The sequence below is a fragment of the Danio aesculapii genome, chromosome 15, assembly GCF_903798145.1.
Source record: "Danio aesculapii chromosome 15, fDanAes4.1, whole genome shotgun sequence".
NCBI lineage: Eukaryota > Metazoa > Chordata > Actinopteri > Cypriniformes > Danionidae > Danio > Danio aesculapii.
Window position 1 is genome coordinate 41,597,680 of NC_079449.1, and position 15,073 is coordinate 41,612,752.

Below are 15,073 nucleotides of genomic sequence, written 5' to 3' on the forward strand. Positions count from 1 at the left end.
TTTTATTTGTTTGTCATTTAATTTAGACTGTTGAACTACAAATTAGATGAAATTGCATTTGGTAAAAAGTACTAATGAGTACACATATGAGTCCAAGAGAAATCAATCAAACACTAGACTTCCTAATATAATACTGTTTAAGTACTGTACAGTAAGAATTATTTTGATCAAGGGGTTTAGAGCACACTTTAAAAAGTAGTTTTTTTTTCACACAACATAACGGGTCATTGTTAGACTCACACAGAATAAGTGTGCAGAATCTAATCGGTATTAGTCTACTTTTTTATTCCATTCTCTGGCATGTTAAAACCAGTAAATCAAAAATAAATAAAAATGAAAAAAAAAATACTGTTTTTAACCTGCATTTATGACCCCAATCAGCTTTTTCCTGTTTAAAAAATGGCTTTTTGAATCAAGATTTTGTATCATCATTATCTATATTCATATAAAATCTAATTCTTTTTTCAAATTTGTTTTTATTTTTATTTCAGATAACGACAATTATTAAAATGTTTAGTTTTCGTTTTTTGTTCGTTTTCGTTAACTATAATAACCTGACTCTGTTACAGGCTGTCTCTGCTTTATATTCCAATATATTCTAATTCTTCTGATATTTATAACGTCCAGACTGAGTTTGATTCGTTAAGAGTAAGCCAGAAACCACGACGTTACTAGACTTTATGGTTCAGCAGATCACCAGAATGTATTTCTATAAATGAGCAATTCCATGCAAATGTCAATCTTGCCATGAAAAAAATTAAGTTTTCGCCAAAATGGTAAAACCGTTTTTGGGTTTTTTGTGTAGGCTTGTATTTTACAGTGCTTTAAAAATGTCTCTGTCAGTGTTCTCAAACAATTCTATTTGATTTACCAAAGGCACACAAGTGGCAGTTTCACATCCTTCACATCATAACAGAGAGATGTCACATCCATAACGAAGCTTTTTCCTCATAAATGCAAAAATGTAAAATCAAATCAAATTTTTGTTCTATAAAGAGCTACCTCATACCCTTTTGATTAGCATTGTTTCTTTTGGCTTGTGCAGTTTAAAATTCCGAGAATTTCTACAAAGTATGTCGTACACTGCAAACTTGCAGACTTTTTTTGTCACATCCATAACGCATGCTTATTTCCCTCATTTAAAATATAAAAAGTGTTTACAGATTGATGTTTTTCTACTCCCACAAATCTGTGGCTAGTTCTTTTGAAAAATATAAACAGATGTTTCAATATAATGTTAACATACAGTATACTTCCTCTGTCAGTTTACGTTTTGAGATTTTACTGCAAATGTCACATCCATAGCGCTGGAATTGCTCTTTTACTGTTTTTCTGAGTTTTCTGATCACTAGTTATAGGCTGTGTGTCCAAAAGTTTGTGGCAACGGCAAACAGTAGTGAAGCCCTGAATAAATGCACAGAAAAAAAAGTAGAGTCAGAGACGTTGCAACCCTAATGAAAAAAACTGCTTAAACCAGCCTAGGCTGGTTGGCTGTTTTAGCTGGTTAACCAGCCTGGTTTTAGAGGGGTTTTGGCCATTTCTAGGCTGGTTTCCAGCCATTTCCAGCCTGGTCTTAGCTGGTGAGGCTGGAAAATGACCAGCTAAAACCAGCTTGACCAGCCTATACAGGCTGGGAGCCCAGCCAAAACCAGCTATGTCCAGCTTAAACCAGGCTGGTCAAGCTGGTTTTAGCTGGATTTAGCTGGTCATTTTCCAGCCTGACCAGCTAACACCAGGCTTGAAATGGCTGGAAACCAGCCTGGAAATGGCCAAACCCTTCTAAAACCAGGCTGGTCAACCAGCTAAAACCAGTCAACCAGCCTAGGCCGGTTTAAGCAGGATTTTTCAGCAGGGAGATTTGAAGGAACAAAACACAGTTGGAGAAATCATCAGAAGCATCATAACCAGTATTTGTTTGTTCTTTTCAAACATCAGTTTCATTTAGTCTGATTTAAATATGCTGCGGTTGTAAGTGTGACCATATCGAACAGAAATATGGCGGCGAGCGAAGAGGAAGTGGCGTTTTTGGTCTTTATGGAGACCTCAGACAGACGTTATCTGAGAATTTAACTGAAAACAAACAGGAAGTGCTTTTTCAGATTTGAATTTTAGATTACAAGGGAAATATTTTATTTTTCTTAATGACATGCACAGATGAATTGTCCACTGCAAAACTGTGAGCTAACAAAATCGTATGATATAGTTTTGATTTCATTTGTACCTTAAAACCTGCAGACATTTGGAGGGTATCTCCAGACATGGAGATAAAAACAGCTGTCCAGTGTACTTCTAATAACAGCATACTGTACACCTCAGCCTACTACAATATCCCTGGAGAGTTTTGGCCATACACTGTACAATCTCTGCTTCATTAATCAATGTGTTGGTGCAGTTAATGAAGTCACCGAGAGTGAAGGAGTCGCTGGAAGGAGCTGCTGGATGATTAGAGCTGCTTTAGGTTCATTAGTGGCTTCATGAGGCAAGTCTACTTAAAACAGCAGCGGAAAGCTGTTACAGAACTCAAAAAAAGACGTGTGTGTGTGTGTGTGTGTGTGTGTGTGTGTGTGGTGAACATACAGTATCCCAGCTGATTTCAGACGAGTTATCATATGCACAGCATGAACAAGGGTTTATTGCAGATTTAAACGACTCCTCCAATGTAACTGGACTGAAGCAGTTTCAATTTACTAGAATTCCATCTACACAATCTACATTGTAAAAGCGCTATAGAAATGAAGATAAATTTATACAAAATCAGTTTTTTGCTCCATCAACATCATTGTGTGATCAGATCTTATCAGATTATGTGTTCAAATATTTGTTAAATAATGCATTAATGGGACCTTGAGTTTTGCTTCAGCAGCTTGTGATGTTGAAAAGTTGAACAAATGGACTTTTTGTTGACATTTTTTTCGGATCGGTCAATCAAATTATGTACGTACGTTCTGCACTGAAAAAAAATTATTCACTGGATTTACTGATTTTTTTAAGGTAACTGGTTGGAAACAATTTATATGGGCTGAATGTTAATTTATTTGTTTAAATCCAGCCCATATAAATTGTTTACAACCACTTACCTTAAATAGATTTAGTAAATCCAGTGATCCAGTGATAGTATAAAAAATATATTTTTTTCATTGTACTTTACAGATTTATTTCTAATATTTTGTTCCTTATAAACTGTATATATGTGTGTACAGTTGTATATATATATATATATATATATATATATATATATAATTGGATGAACTTTTTTTGTTTTATGCCTTACGCAGAACAGAAAAATACATACAAACACTTTTAGATCATTTACTTTAATCATTACTATTAGACTGTTTCAACCAGCTCAACAAAAAAATGTTTGTGAAGACAATCACCTACTGCACCTTTAATTGTTTTATTTTCATATGAAATTTATTTTATTTTTACATCGAACTAAATATAATTTGCGTCATGATTCAAAACATTTTCATTATTAAATAGTTTATCTTAAATATTCCAACTCATCCAGTTTATACAATTCTATATACTTTTTAATTGATATATTTATTTATTTTACCAGTTCATTTGAAGATCAAATTCAACAAGATCTATGTTACTGTCTCATGATGTTTAGCAGAATGTTCATTTTGCTATATTACATTATGATGAGGGGAAAAAAGATGCAACAGTTGAATCCAGTAGAATGGAACAATGTTTGCTATGTTGGTTTTTTATTTAACAGAACTCAGTTTAGTTTAATCTCTAAATAAACCTTGAACTAGACCCTTCCTCAGTAAGTTCTGACCCATTACTCCATATACTAAATGATACAGTCAGTCTCACATAAGCTTGACCATGGTTTGGTCATCCCAAGTAAGTGTTTATACTCTTAACATTGCAGGATTAAATACAATACAGTTATGAGCAGCGGCAGACAGCTAAACTTACAGCTGTTCATATTATTCACTCACACACTTCTCAATTTAAATCATTGCATCAACATAAAAAGCATGTTATTTACAGTGACCACATGTTGTGATTCAATCATGGCTGTTTACATCCCAACCCAGAGTTCAGAGATGTATAGTAGTACAAAACATCACATTAGAAATAACCAGGCTTAACCGTTAACCCTGGGTAAAGTATGAGGTTTCAGTGTTAGTAACTATTTCACTTGCGTAAAGCACTCATCTATTAGAAATAACCATCCCACAAGATTACAATCTAACTTTGTATTAACCAGGATACACGTATTAAATTGACTTTGGATTGATTCTTTACTTCCAAATAATTCATGACACAAAGGCATGTGAATGTACGATTCACTCTTTGGCCAGCCTTCCAGTATCCAGATCAGACATTAATAAATCAGAGAAGATAAGATTTAACATAAGAAGTGTACAGCCCTAGTATGAGGATGACATGCTTGTATCAATCACACAGACGCATTTAAAAATGGCACTAAACATGATAGATAACAATGGATTCACTCAGTATATGCGTGTTGTAGTGAACTTTAAAAGAACTGAGCCTGGTTGAGTGTACAGGTATGTGGATAGAATAAGGAACACCATACCAGGAACTCTCTTGCAGTATTTGCCCAGTGAAATGTGTTTAATTAGTTAACTGTGCATAGTTTTTCACCAAAAGTTCCTTAATACAGGCCACAGTCAAAAAAAAAAAAGGATTAAACAATATTATATAAGTGTTATATAACAATATAAGTCTTCTGAAGCTATACAATACCATTTTTTGACCGCAGCGTCTCTCCCGATTTAGTTTCAATGTGTATAGACGAATTACCAACCTACGTCACACGGGTTCAACTGCGCATAGCGGTTGCAAAAAAAAAAGACTGGTTGCAATAGAAAACATGTCGTGTTGTGTGTTAGGATGCCAAATTCTAAATTTAAAGCCCAAAAATAGAAAACTTAAATTTTACCGTACACCACACTGCTTTTAATGCCAACCGCAGACGTCTTTGGCTAACAGTCATCAGAAGAGCTGAATGGAGTGAGGACCTAATTATAAATGCTGGACTCTGCAGTTTTCATTTCATATCAGGTAAGTTCACGCTTTGCTGAATCATACACATTACTCGTTTTTGATTGCAGCAATGAGCAAAAACAGTTAACCATATAATTAAACAGCGGACACTGAATTCTTAGAATGAAATGTGAACATGTGCATTCACATACCCTGCCGTACAGGTGCAGTTCTCTGTAAGAATGCAGTTGTTTTGCTTGTTGATGATTACCCTGGTCTTGTATAGCTCCGTCTTCTTTCCATGTCTTTGGCTAGACAGAATCTCGGTTTTTAGCACTACATAGTTTTGAATCTGGTAATCATGGAACATTATTTCTTGCACATGACCACACAGAACAAAATTGTTGGCATCCAAAATCTTGTAGGCCTTTAACTTCCCTCTTGTTAAAACACTTGGAGTTTCAATAAGATTGTATATATCGGGCTGGATGCTTGGAGGTGTTTCAAAGATGGCTGCCGAGTGACTTGCCTTAAAGAGACTTTGCTGAAACCCTCTGAAGGCAGGCAGTCCAGATGAAGGTCATAGCAAGATCAGTTGGACACTCAAATTCTGTGATTTCTATAATATTGCAGTTTTGCCATGTCACTCTCAATAAAGCTCCCTAAAAAGGCTTGTTGTACCCAGATGGACAGAATAATGCTCAATACATTTTTCCCACCAAGGCAGTTTGAGTGATGGATCATACACAGAGCCTATTTGGATTCACTATTTAGGCTCAATCCCAATTCTATTTTTTGTACCCTGACTTAGGTGTATTCTGGGAACCGCTTGGTTTCAAGTGTGGTCCTGAAAAATCTCCATTTGAAGCAAGTGTATCTGTCTGTGCACTGCAAGTAAGGGGCGTAACATGAAGGGGCGTAACTTGAGATCCCATTGAACCATGCGAGATGTCACAATAAGATGTTATTAGCAAGATGGAGGAAATACTTACTAGAATACATTTTCATCAAATGTTTTCATGAGTTTTCTCCAAATTTATCCACAACCAGTTCATTTCATATATTATCATATTCGTTTAACTAGCAACTCCACCATGCAAGTCCACTCACTGACTTCTTTATCCATTTTGTCATGACAATTAGCATACTCGGCGTCACCCTCTGTGGTTGCAAATAACAATGGTGAGCGTGTCAAGCATGAAAGCCTCCCAACTCGCTGGTATTCGTTAATAACTGATGGTTGGGTTTAGAGTTGGGGTAGGCGTAGACGTTAATAACTGATGGTTGGGTTAAGGGTGGGGGTTGGTGTAGACATTAATAACTGTGATGGTTGGGTTTAGGTTTGGCCAAGGTCTAGACGTTAATAACGATGATGGTTGGGTTAAGGGTTGGGGTTTGTGTAAACATTAAAAACTGATGGCTGGGTTTAGGTTTGGGGTAGGTATAGACGTTAATAACTGTGATGGTTGGGTTTAGGGTTGGGGTAGGTGTAGATGCTAATAACTAATAGTTGGGGTAGGATTGTGGTAGGTGTAGATGTTAATAACGGTGATGGTTGGGTTTAGGTGTGGAGTAGGTGTAGACGTAAATAACTAATGTAGAGCACCATCTTGCCGACAACATAGTTTTGACATGTCTCCATAACTTCGAGTTAAGCCTCTAACGTACTACAAGTTACGCCCCTAAGGCCCCTTCATGTTACGCCACTGTCTTGCAGCCCGCAGACAGACCCTACTTGTTTAAAGGGGTATCTAGCCCTTCCCCTTAGCCCTATGCCTTCAAGCTAAAAAGAATCGAGACACCCCTACCCCTTCACGTGAATGAGCAAAACAATGGGTAGGGGTAAGGGCTAAGGGTAGAATTCAGATTGGGCCTTGCTCACCCTCAAAAAAAAAACTAATAAAAAAAAAAAACTTTATGGGCTTCTTAATTCTGTTAGAGACTAAAGAGGACATTTTGAAGAAAGCTGAAAACCATTGACATCCATAGTATGAATACCAAATACTATGATTACAGGTTTCAAGCTTTCTTCAAAATATCTTATGTTGTGTTCAACAGCAGAAAGTAAATTGGATTTAAAATAAATGAAAAGTGAGTAAATGATGACAGAATTTTCTGTTTTGGGTGAACTATCCCTTTAATCAGCACCAAAACATTGCTGGTCTAAAAGAACCACTTGGGTCAGAGACTGACAATGGGGTTATTGTAACCAACAAGATGAATAGAAACGTTTTGTCCTTTTTGCATTTAGATCCAATGTCGAAGATGTTATTCTCACTTGTAAACTTCATCTTAAATTAAAGCAAGCTGCACTTTCCTCATATACAGCCAAGCCTGAAATTATTTATACTCCTGGCAAATTCTGACTTAAAAGTTTTAGTTCAAATTTACATTTTTTCCCACAGTTATGTCTATTGTACATAGTCCTATGCTCTTTTAGGAGAAGCCTGTGTCTTTTCCAGTCAAAAAAATTTGCTGGTTGAGTAAAAGTAACCAAATCAGTGTGAATAATTTCAGGCTTGACTGTAAATGAAGGCAAGCTGCACAAACATGTTAGATTTGCTTTGTTTGGATGCTGATTTAGGTTCACAAAGCCATAAATATGATCTCAACAAAACATTAGCTTTTGTTGGTTTGTTTGTAGTTGAATCATTCACACTAGGTGGCATAATATTTGGAAGTTTAGCTCATTGAAAAGCAAAGCAGTACTTAGGCTATGGCTGTGTCCGAAACTGCCTACTACTCAGTAGGTACTGCATCTGAATTTAAACGTACTACTCGGCCTTTAGAAAAGTACATAGAAAAATCACATGTACGTAAGTGTTCACAGCCTTTGCTGTGAAGCTCTAAATTGAGCTCAGGTACATTCTGTTTCCACTGATCATTCTTGAGATGTTTCAGCAGCTTAATTGGAGTTCACCTGTGGTCAATTCAGTTGATTGGACATGATTTGAAAAGGCATACACCTGTCAAAGCACAAACCAAGCATGAAGACAAAGGAATTGTCTGTAGACCTCCGAGACAGAATTGTCTCCAAGCACAAAGCTGGGGAAGGTTAGAAAAAAATTTCTCCGGCTCTGAAAGTTCCAATGAGCACAGCGGCCTCCATCATTCGTAAGTGGAAGATGTTTGGAACCACCAGGACTCTTCCTAGAGCTCTTCCTAAGCTGAGTGATTGGGGGAGAAGGGCCTTAGTCAGGGAGGTGATCAATAACCCGATGGTCACTCTGTCTGACCTCCAGCCTTCTTCTGTGAAGAGAGGAGAACCTTACAGAAGGACAACCATCTGTGCAGCAATCCACCAATCAGGCCTGTATGGTTGAGTGGCCAGACGGAAGCCAATCCTTAGTAAAGGGCACAAAGCATTCCACCTGGAATTTGCCAAAAGGCATCTGAGGGACTCTCAATTGAACTCAGACTAAAATTGAACTCTTTGGAGTGAATGCCAGGCGTTACATTTGGAGAAAACCAGGCACCGCTCATCACCAGGCTAATACCATCCCTACAGTGAAACATGGAGGCAGCATCATGCTGTGGGGATGTTTTTCAGCAGCAGGAACTGGAGGACAAGTCAGGATAGAGGGAAAGATGAATGCAGCAATGTACAGAGACATCCTGAATAAAAAACCTGCTTCAAAGTGCTCTTGACCTTAGACTAAGGTGACGATTCATCTTCCAGCAGGACAATGACCCAAAGCACACCGCCAAAATATCAATGGAGTGGCTTCACAACAACTCTGTGAATGTCCTTGAGTAGCCCAGCCAGAGCCCAGATCTAAACCCTATTGAACATTTCTGGAGAGATCTGAAAATGGCTGTACACTATCACTTCCTAGCCAATCTGATAGAGCTTGAGAGGTACAGCAAAGAGGAATGCACAAAAATTCCCAAAGACAGGTGTGCCAAGCTTGCGGCATCATATTCAAAAAGACTTGAAGCTGTAATTGCTGCCAAAGGTGCATAAACAAAGTATTTAGCAAAGGCTGTGAATTCTTATGTACATGTGATTTTTCAGGATTTTTATTTTTAATAAATTTGAAACAATTTCAAAAAATCTTTTTTCACATTGTCATTATATGAAAAATGAAGTGATGTTTTGCAGTCAGCCATCTTTTGTTTTGCAATAAAATACCTGCACATTTTCATATTGTTATTTTTGTTTACAAAACACTTTGAATTTTGCTCATTATACATTTATCAACATTTTTAAAACAGTAAAATTTTAGATTCACAGATGCCATTTAACACATTATTTAAAACATCATAGCTATTAAATTTTTTTTGGGTGGGGCTAGTTAAATTTTGGCTGGGCAAGTAAAAATCTGAACCAAAATCTCCAGTCGGGCCAGTAGAAAAAATCCTTAGCATTGAACCCTGCATCCCAGAACCAGTTAAAACAAAATCACATGACTTTTTTTGGAATTTATTTGTTAAAAGTGTTTCCATTGTCGTTTATGCACTTTTTTTGCGCAAAAAATTAATTTAGGCCATATTTACCTGCAGTGTGAACATAGTCTCTATGCATAAAATCAACGATGAAAAAACTAACTAACTAACTGCCTTATATTGGTCCAAACACTTCCTTTAGGCCCCAAGAGACCATTGCTGATTTTCAGTAGCTTTATTAACACAATTACATTGAGGATTACTAATAAAAACAGCAGCATACTTTAGAGAAACACTGGAGCATCAAAATCATCATATACTCCTTTTAAATGTGAGATTGATACTCATATTTTGGCACTGTTATTTATGAATCGAACATATAATGGAACGTATAATCGTGTCTCCTTCATCTTTAAGTATTTTGTCCATTTTCTCTTAAGTTCAGTCAACCACAAATGTCCCACCAAACAGGAATACAGGATCTGGGGAAAACTCATTGTAGTGTGTTCACCCCTGTTACCTGCCCCGAGTTCTCTTCAGCCCCGTTTTGCTGAGTTGGTGCATCCTCATCTTCTATAAATGCCTGACGTCACTTGATGCGATGGCGCACCAAGGAGGACTCGTCTGTAATCTCGTCATCTCTGTGTCGTCGGCAGGGCAGTATGAGCAAGACGAGGAGTATGATGAGAACCACAGCACAGACGCCCATCAGAGTGTATGCGATCACCCACATGACCGGCTCCCGAAGAGTCATGCCACTCGTGCAGTCTGATGCGACGCCCTCTGCTAGGAAAGGCCCGGCGATCTCTGCAAACGGTACTCCGCCACTTTCTGTCACACATGGACAGGAGAGATATTTACCAATGAAACCATAACAAATATAGGTATGTTCAGGTCCTAGACCTGTCTTCACGATTAACTACATTTGCAATAACATTGAGATAATATTTTTCTTAAAGGGGCAGTATGTAAGTTTGACACCCAGTGGTTGAACTAGGTATTGCACTCCTGGATCAAAACACACGCAAGTGCAGGTTGCCAGATTGACATGAGTGTACCTGTATATCGAGCCTAAAGACTGATTTGAACCGTTTTCTAACTAAAAGCAATGGCACGCGATAGAAGAAACATTTTTTTCATACTAAAATGAGTTTTTGTCCTAAGAAACACCTGAAATTTCTACTTTAGAAACAGATTCTATTTCTGACAGGTGAACAACAGGATAAACAATGATCACCCCAGGTACAACTCGTGTGCTTTAATCAGTGTTAAATGCTAATGATGTTAGCTTAAATGGCATTTTAAATGACATTTATTGCCATACTACAGCATATAGTTTCGCCTCAGATCTTGAAATTAAAATAAACCGTGTGAAATTAAACTTCAGAACTAATTCAGCGCAAGCCAAGTTACAAAGCAAATATCAATCATTCAGCATGTACATATAATAATGTTAAAGAGGTTTAATATGTTTGAATTAGATTATAAACCTTACCATTTCGTAAGTGAGTGCATATTCTGTGCTTCTCAATGGCTGTATTTAAATTTCTGAAGTGTTTTGTCTGGTGCAAACAGCCAAATTACTTATCACTGCAAATCTCGTCATGTAGCATGTTGTTAGGACACGGGGTTACAATGTAACCTGCTCACCTAATGTTTATGTTCATAATATTTACATTATTTGCTAATTAATAACCACCTCATGTGGAACTCTGCACCTCGTTTCGGAGTCCGCTACTGTCCACCGGAGGTCGCATTTCGGTCGCGGTTTGAGAGCCTTCATGTCTGAATGAATCAAATACACGGTTTTCCCATCAAGGCAACCCAGGGTGCTGAAATATAATTGGCTAAACTAGTATTGGGCGGGTTAAAATAACCAAAACAAAGACAGCTTTCCGACACGGAAATCACATTTTCAAAGGAGAATATCTGACTTTAGCATTGTTTTTCAGATAAACAAGAATGTTCACTTAGCATGTTTCTTAAATATCTGCAAACATATTATGGTATTTTTATGCTTTAGAAGAGTCAAAAACGTACATACAGCACCTTTAACCAGAATATTACACCATTCTTAAACAAAAAGGCTGCAATTACACTGTGGTTATATGGCATAGAAGAGTAAAGCAATCTGTAAAGGAAGCATCAGCTTATGGATTTTGGATTTCCATAATTGTTATTGCCTATGTACAATATATTGTATGGCCCGTTCCAGAATTTTGGGTGCATGTCAGGAATAATAAACAACAACTGTATCATTTACAGCATAGGTCTCAAACTCAATTCCTGGAGGGTCTCAGCTCTGCACAGTTTTGCTCCAACCCTTATCAAACACAGCTGATCCAACTAATCAAGGTGTTCAGGACTACTAGACACTACTAGATTAGCTGTGTTTGATTAAGTTTGGAGCAAAACTGTGCAGAGCTGCGCCCTCCAGGAATTGAGTTTGATACCTACGATTTACAGTAAACTGGATTTATTATTTATGTAAATTCCTGCAAAAAATGCTTAAATTTGATAGGGAACATTTGATTTTGTGACCAATTGATGTTTAACTTGAGTGGTCATTTCATTTAGTGCTTTAGCTTAAAATGCTAACATCAAATCAGACACCTCATGGCACGTCTAAAACAAAACGTATGTCTTTTTATCATATTAACTTTTTATTCGTTTTTAAAAATTGAATGAGACATTCGATGACATATCGCAAACAAGAGTGTTGACAAATTGTGAATCTACTATTGGTGTATCTTAATTGTTTTCTACAAAATATTGATATGCCTCAATGCCTTCCAGTAAAGTCTAGAAGGGATACAGCTGTGTATACGCACATCAGTACAGCATAACTTTGGTGACATACTATTTTTATGTTACTGTGAGGGTTGGGGTAGATATATACCCACATAGAGTGACAGCAGATCAATAAACTCACTATAGTTTGACTAATTTTGCAGCTTCTGGAGAACATAATGTACTTTGAAGGCTGTTTAGTCAAGAATGTAGTTGTTTAGATTGCAACTGTGCAGTTTATTTATAAGGATAGTGGCTATTTGAAATATTTATAATTTCATCTGTGGCCATTAGTCTGTCATTGAGCAAAGCAAAGACCGTTGACGTTATCCATCCACAAGATGGCAACAGAGACAGATGGCGATAAGCCCTTATGCTGCATTCACACTAGATGCGAGGGAGTTACATGTTTGCAAGTCAATGCAAAGGTGAAAAATGGCCAACCTGTGGCGAAATACGCATGAATGAAGTAGCGCGTAAGACACGATTCGCGCGAATGAAGTGGCACGAGTTGAGAGTTTTGTGCGATTGACGCGCTTAACGTGCCTATCGCACATTTTCTGCAAATCGTTAGAGTTGGAAAATCTGAACATCAGTGGGCATTCACGCGCATTAACCAATCAGGAGCTTTCTCCGGACAACAGTTCATCAAACTGGGCTCGGCTCAGTCGGAAGCACAGCAGAAAGCTCTCATCATCCAGGTATAGTTTCTGGAGGAGTTGATAAACTGTTAGAGCTGCGTGCACTTCTGAATGGATCTAGTGCACCCAGACACGACTCCAAACAAATCTACACTGTTTTTCAGCTTCCCTAAAGCACATAAACACAGCTATTCTCTCAATAAAATCCATGTTATCCATTTAGCAATGAAGCTAGAGTCACCGGGCAGACAGAAGCCCTACCCATCACGGGAATCCGCGGCTATTGTGAAGTGAATTTGACACGTGAATGAAGCAGATTTGACGCACGAATAAAGTGAGTAAACTCAAAATATTCACGCGTCTATTTACGCATGAATAGCGTAAGGTGTTCGGAAGATCACAATAATTAACCCTGAAAAAGCAAAAGCACTAGCAGATTATTGCTGTGTTTGCACTGCTCTGGCTTTTACAGGGTTAATTATTGTGATCTCCCGATTGCAACAAAGAAATACTGGGAAATCTCTGCAGACTGATGGCATTTCATGCCGTTCAATAATACGATGTATAATCTATATTCTATCAGTATCTCATGCTTTGCAGAGTTCATGTTGGTATGTTGACATTACGTTGAGCAAGTAACATGCTTTTTCTATTAGTGATTTACAAATTGTTATGCCTTTTTCATAACTTATGTTACATACAGTAGTTGACCGGAATGTAGAGACGGAGAATTTTTTTTTTAATAACTGAAATTACAAATGATTAAGAAAAAGTTTTGTATGACTGCTTATTTAAATGAGTAGAGTAAATGCACACAAAAAGATGAAAATAACTAAATAAAAGAGGAGAAAAACTCGTAATTTCTAACTACAGCTGATCAAAACATTACTAAACAGGTAACTGACATTCTAAGTCGATCTCTCTCTTTTATATGTTGTATTGCTGTATTTATATTATAGTAATTGTAGTGTGAGATATGATAGAGACAGAGACTCGAAATAAAACTAACAAACTAAATAAAATAAACTTTTTGGTTTGTTTGGACAGAACCAAAACCAAGACATCCAAACTATAAATGAGGCACGGCCTTTAAAAAATTTGAAAAGATTAATCTGCATACCGTTGAATGAATCCACCTACCTGCACAGGTGCTGACAGCGAAGCCCACTCTCTTCTGTGCTCGGTCAAAGATGACATAGAAGCCCTCCATCACAGTGGCTCCAATGACTAAGCCATTTGCTGAAGGGGAGATTCCGAAACGAAAACAGTCCAATGTTCCGTCAATATCTGTAACTGGCTGGATGTATAGCTGCAGACAAAAAATTCAGTGTCAAAGGAAGAGCTTCAAGGTATGCGCAAATGTACAAGCACACACACAAAGCATTTCAGAGCCAAAGTGTAGCTTATTTGTCAAATGTACAACAGAGTGCAACATAGTGATGATGTTGAAAAGAGAAAGACTGAAATCCCTTGAGAGACAACGGATAAATATTGCAAAATTTGCCTGTTTTGCACTCTATTCACTTTTAATTGCACTTCTACATCTTGGAATGGATGAACAATTAGTATATATATTGCTAAAAACTAGCAAATAAATGAATTCTGTTGTTGTAATAATATAGTATGCAAATGTTGGTGCTCAACCAGAAGTGCGGTTCCCAAACAATGACATAACTCGTAGCTGAACTATCATTGTATGATGCATCTTTTGAGAAAAGTACGATGTAGTGACCAGTGTTTCCTAAAAACCGTAGTTGCTCTGGTGCAGATCCGTCATTTGAACCAAGTTAGTTATAACATAAAACATCCATAATGCCGGTATAAATTATAATGTTTTACCCTCACACGCATAAAAAACAAATCCAATAATATTATTTTTGGTAAAAAAAAAAATAATTCATGCACTCGTTTTCAAAATTAATCCGAAAGAAATAAGGGTTAGCGGGATGACTGGGAATAGAACACAAGCAGGAACTATGCTTCTAACTACAGCTCTGGAGGTGTAGTTGCAAGCGTACAAGTTTTATAATGTTTATTGGAACGATGCATTTGGGAAACGCCAAATCAACTAACTATGTTTTTAACGATGGAATTTAGTTGGCTAACGATGGTTTTCAGAAACGCACCCCAGACCGGTCAGAAATAGTCAGAATATTCGTGTTTGCTTACTATAAGCTCATTGAAGATCTTTTTCTACAGAAGTCAGTGTTTCCTCTAGGATTTTTTCCAGCTGTGGCGGCAGGCCTTTTTTTTACACAGATCTACCAACTACCTGTGGCATTATTTCA

General features: G+C 37.3%; 1 protein-coding gene across 1 annotated transcript in view; it reads right to left on the minus strand.

The window, feature by feature from the left end:
• Positions 1-9,375: 9,375 nt before the first annotated feature.
• Positions 9,376-15,073, minus strand: part of bace2 (beta-secretase 2) — a 37,802-nt gene continuing 32,104 nt past the window's right edge. Inside the window, exons 8-9 of the mRNA XM_056473538.1 lie at positions 13,926-14,094; positions 9,376-10,185 (exon numbers count right to left, since the gene is read on the minus strand). Of these exons, the coding sequence (XP_056329513.1) occupies positions 9,944-10,185; positions 13,926-14,094 (411 nt within the window). The 3' untranslated portion in view covers positions 9,376-9,943. The remainder of the gene's footprint in view (positions 10,186-13,925; positions 14,095-15,073) is intronic.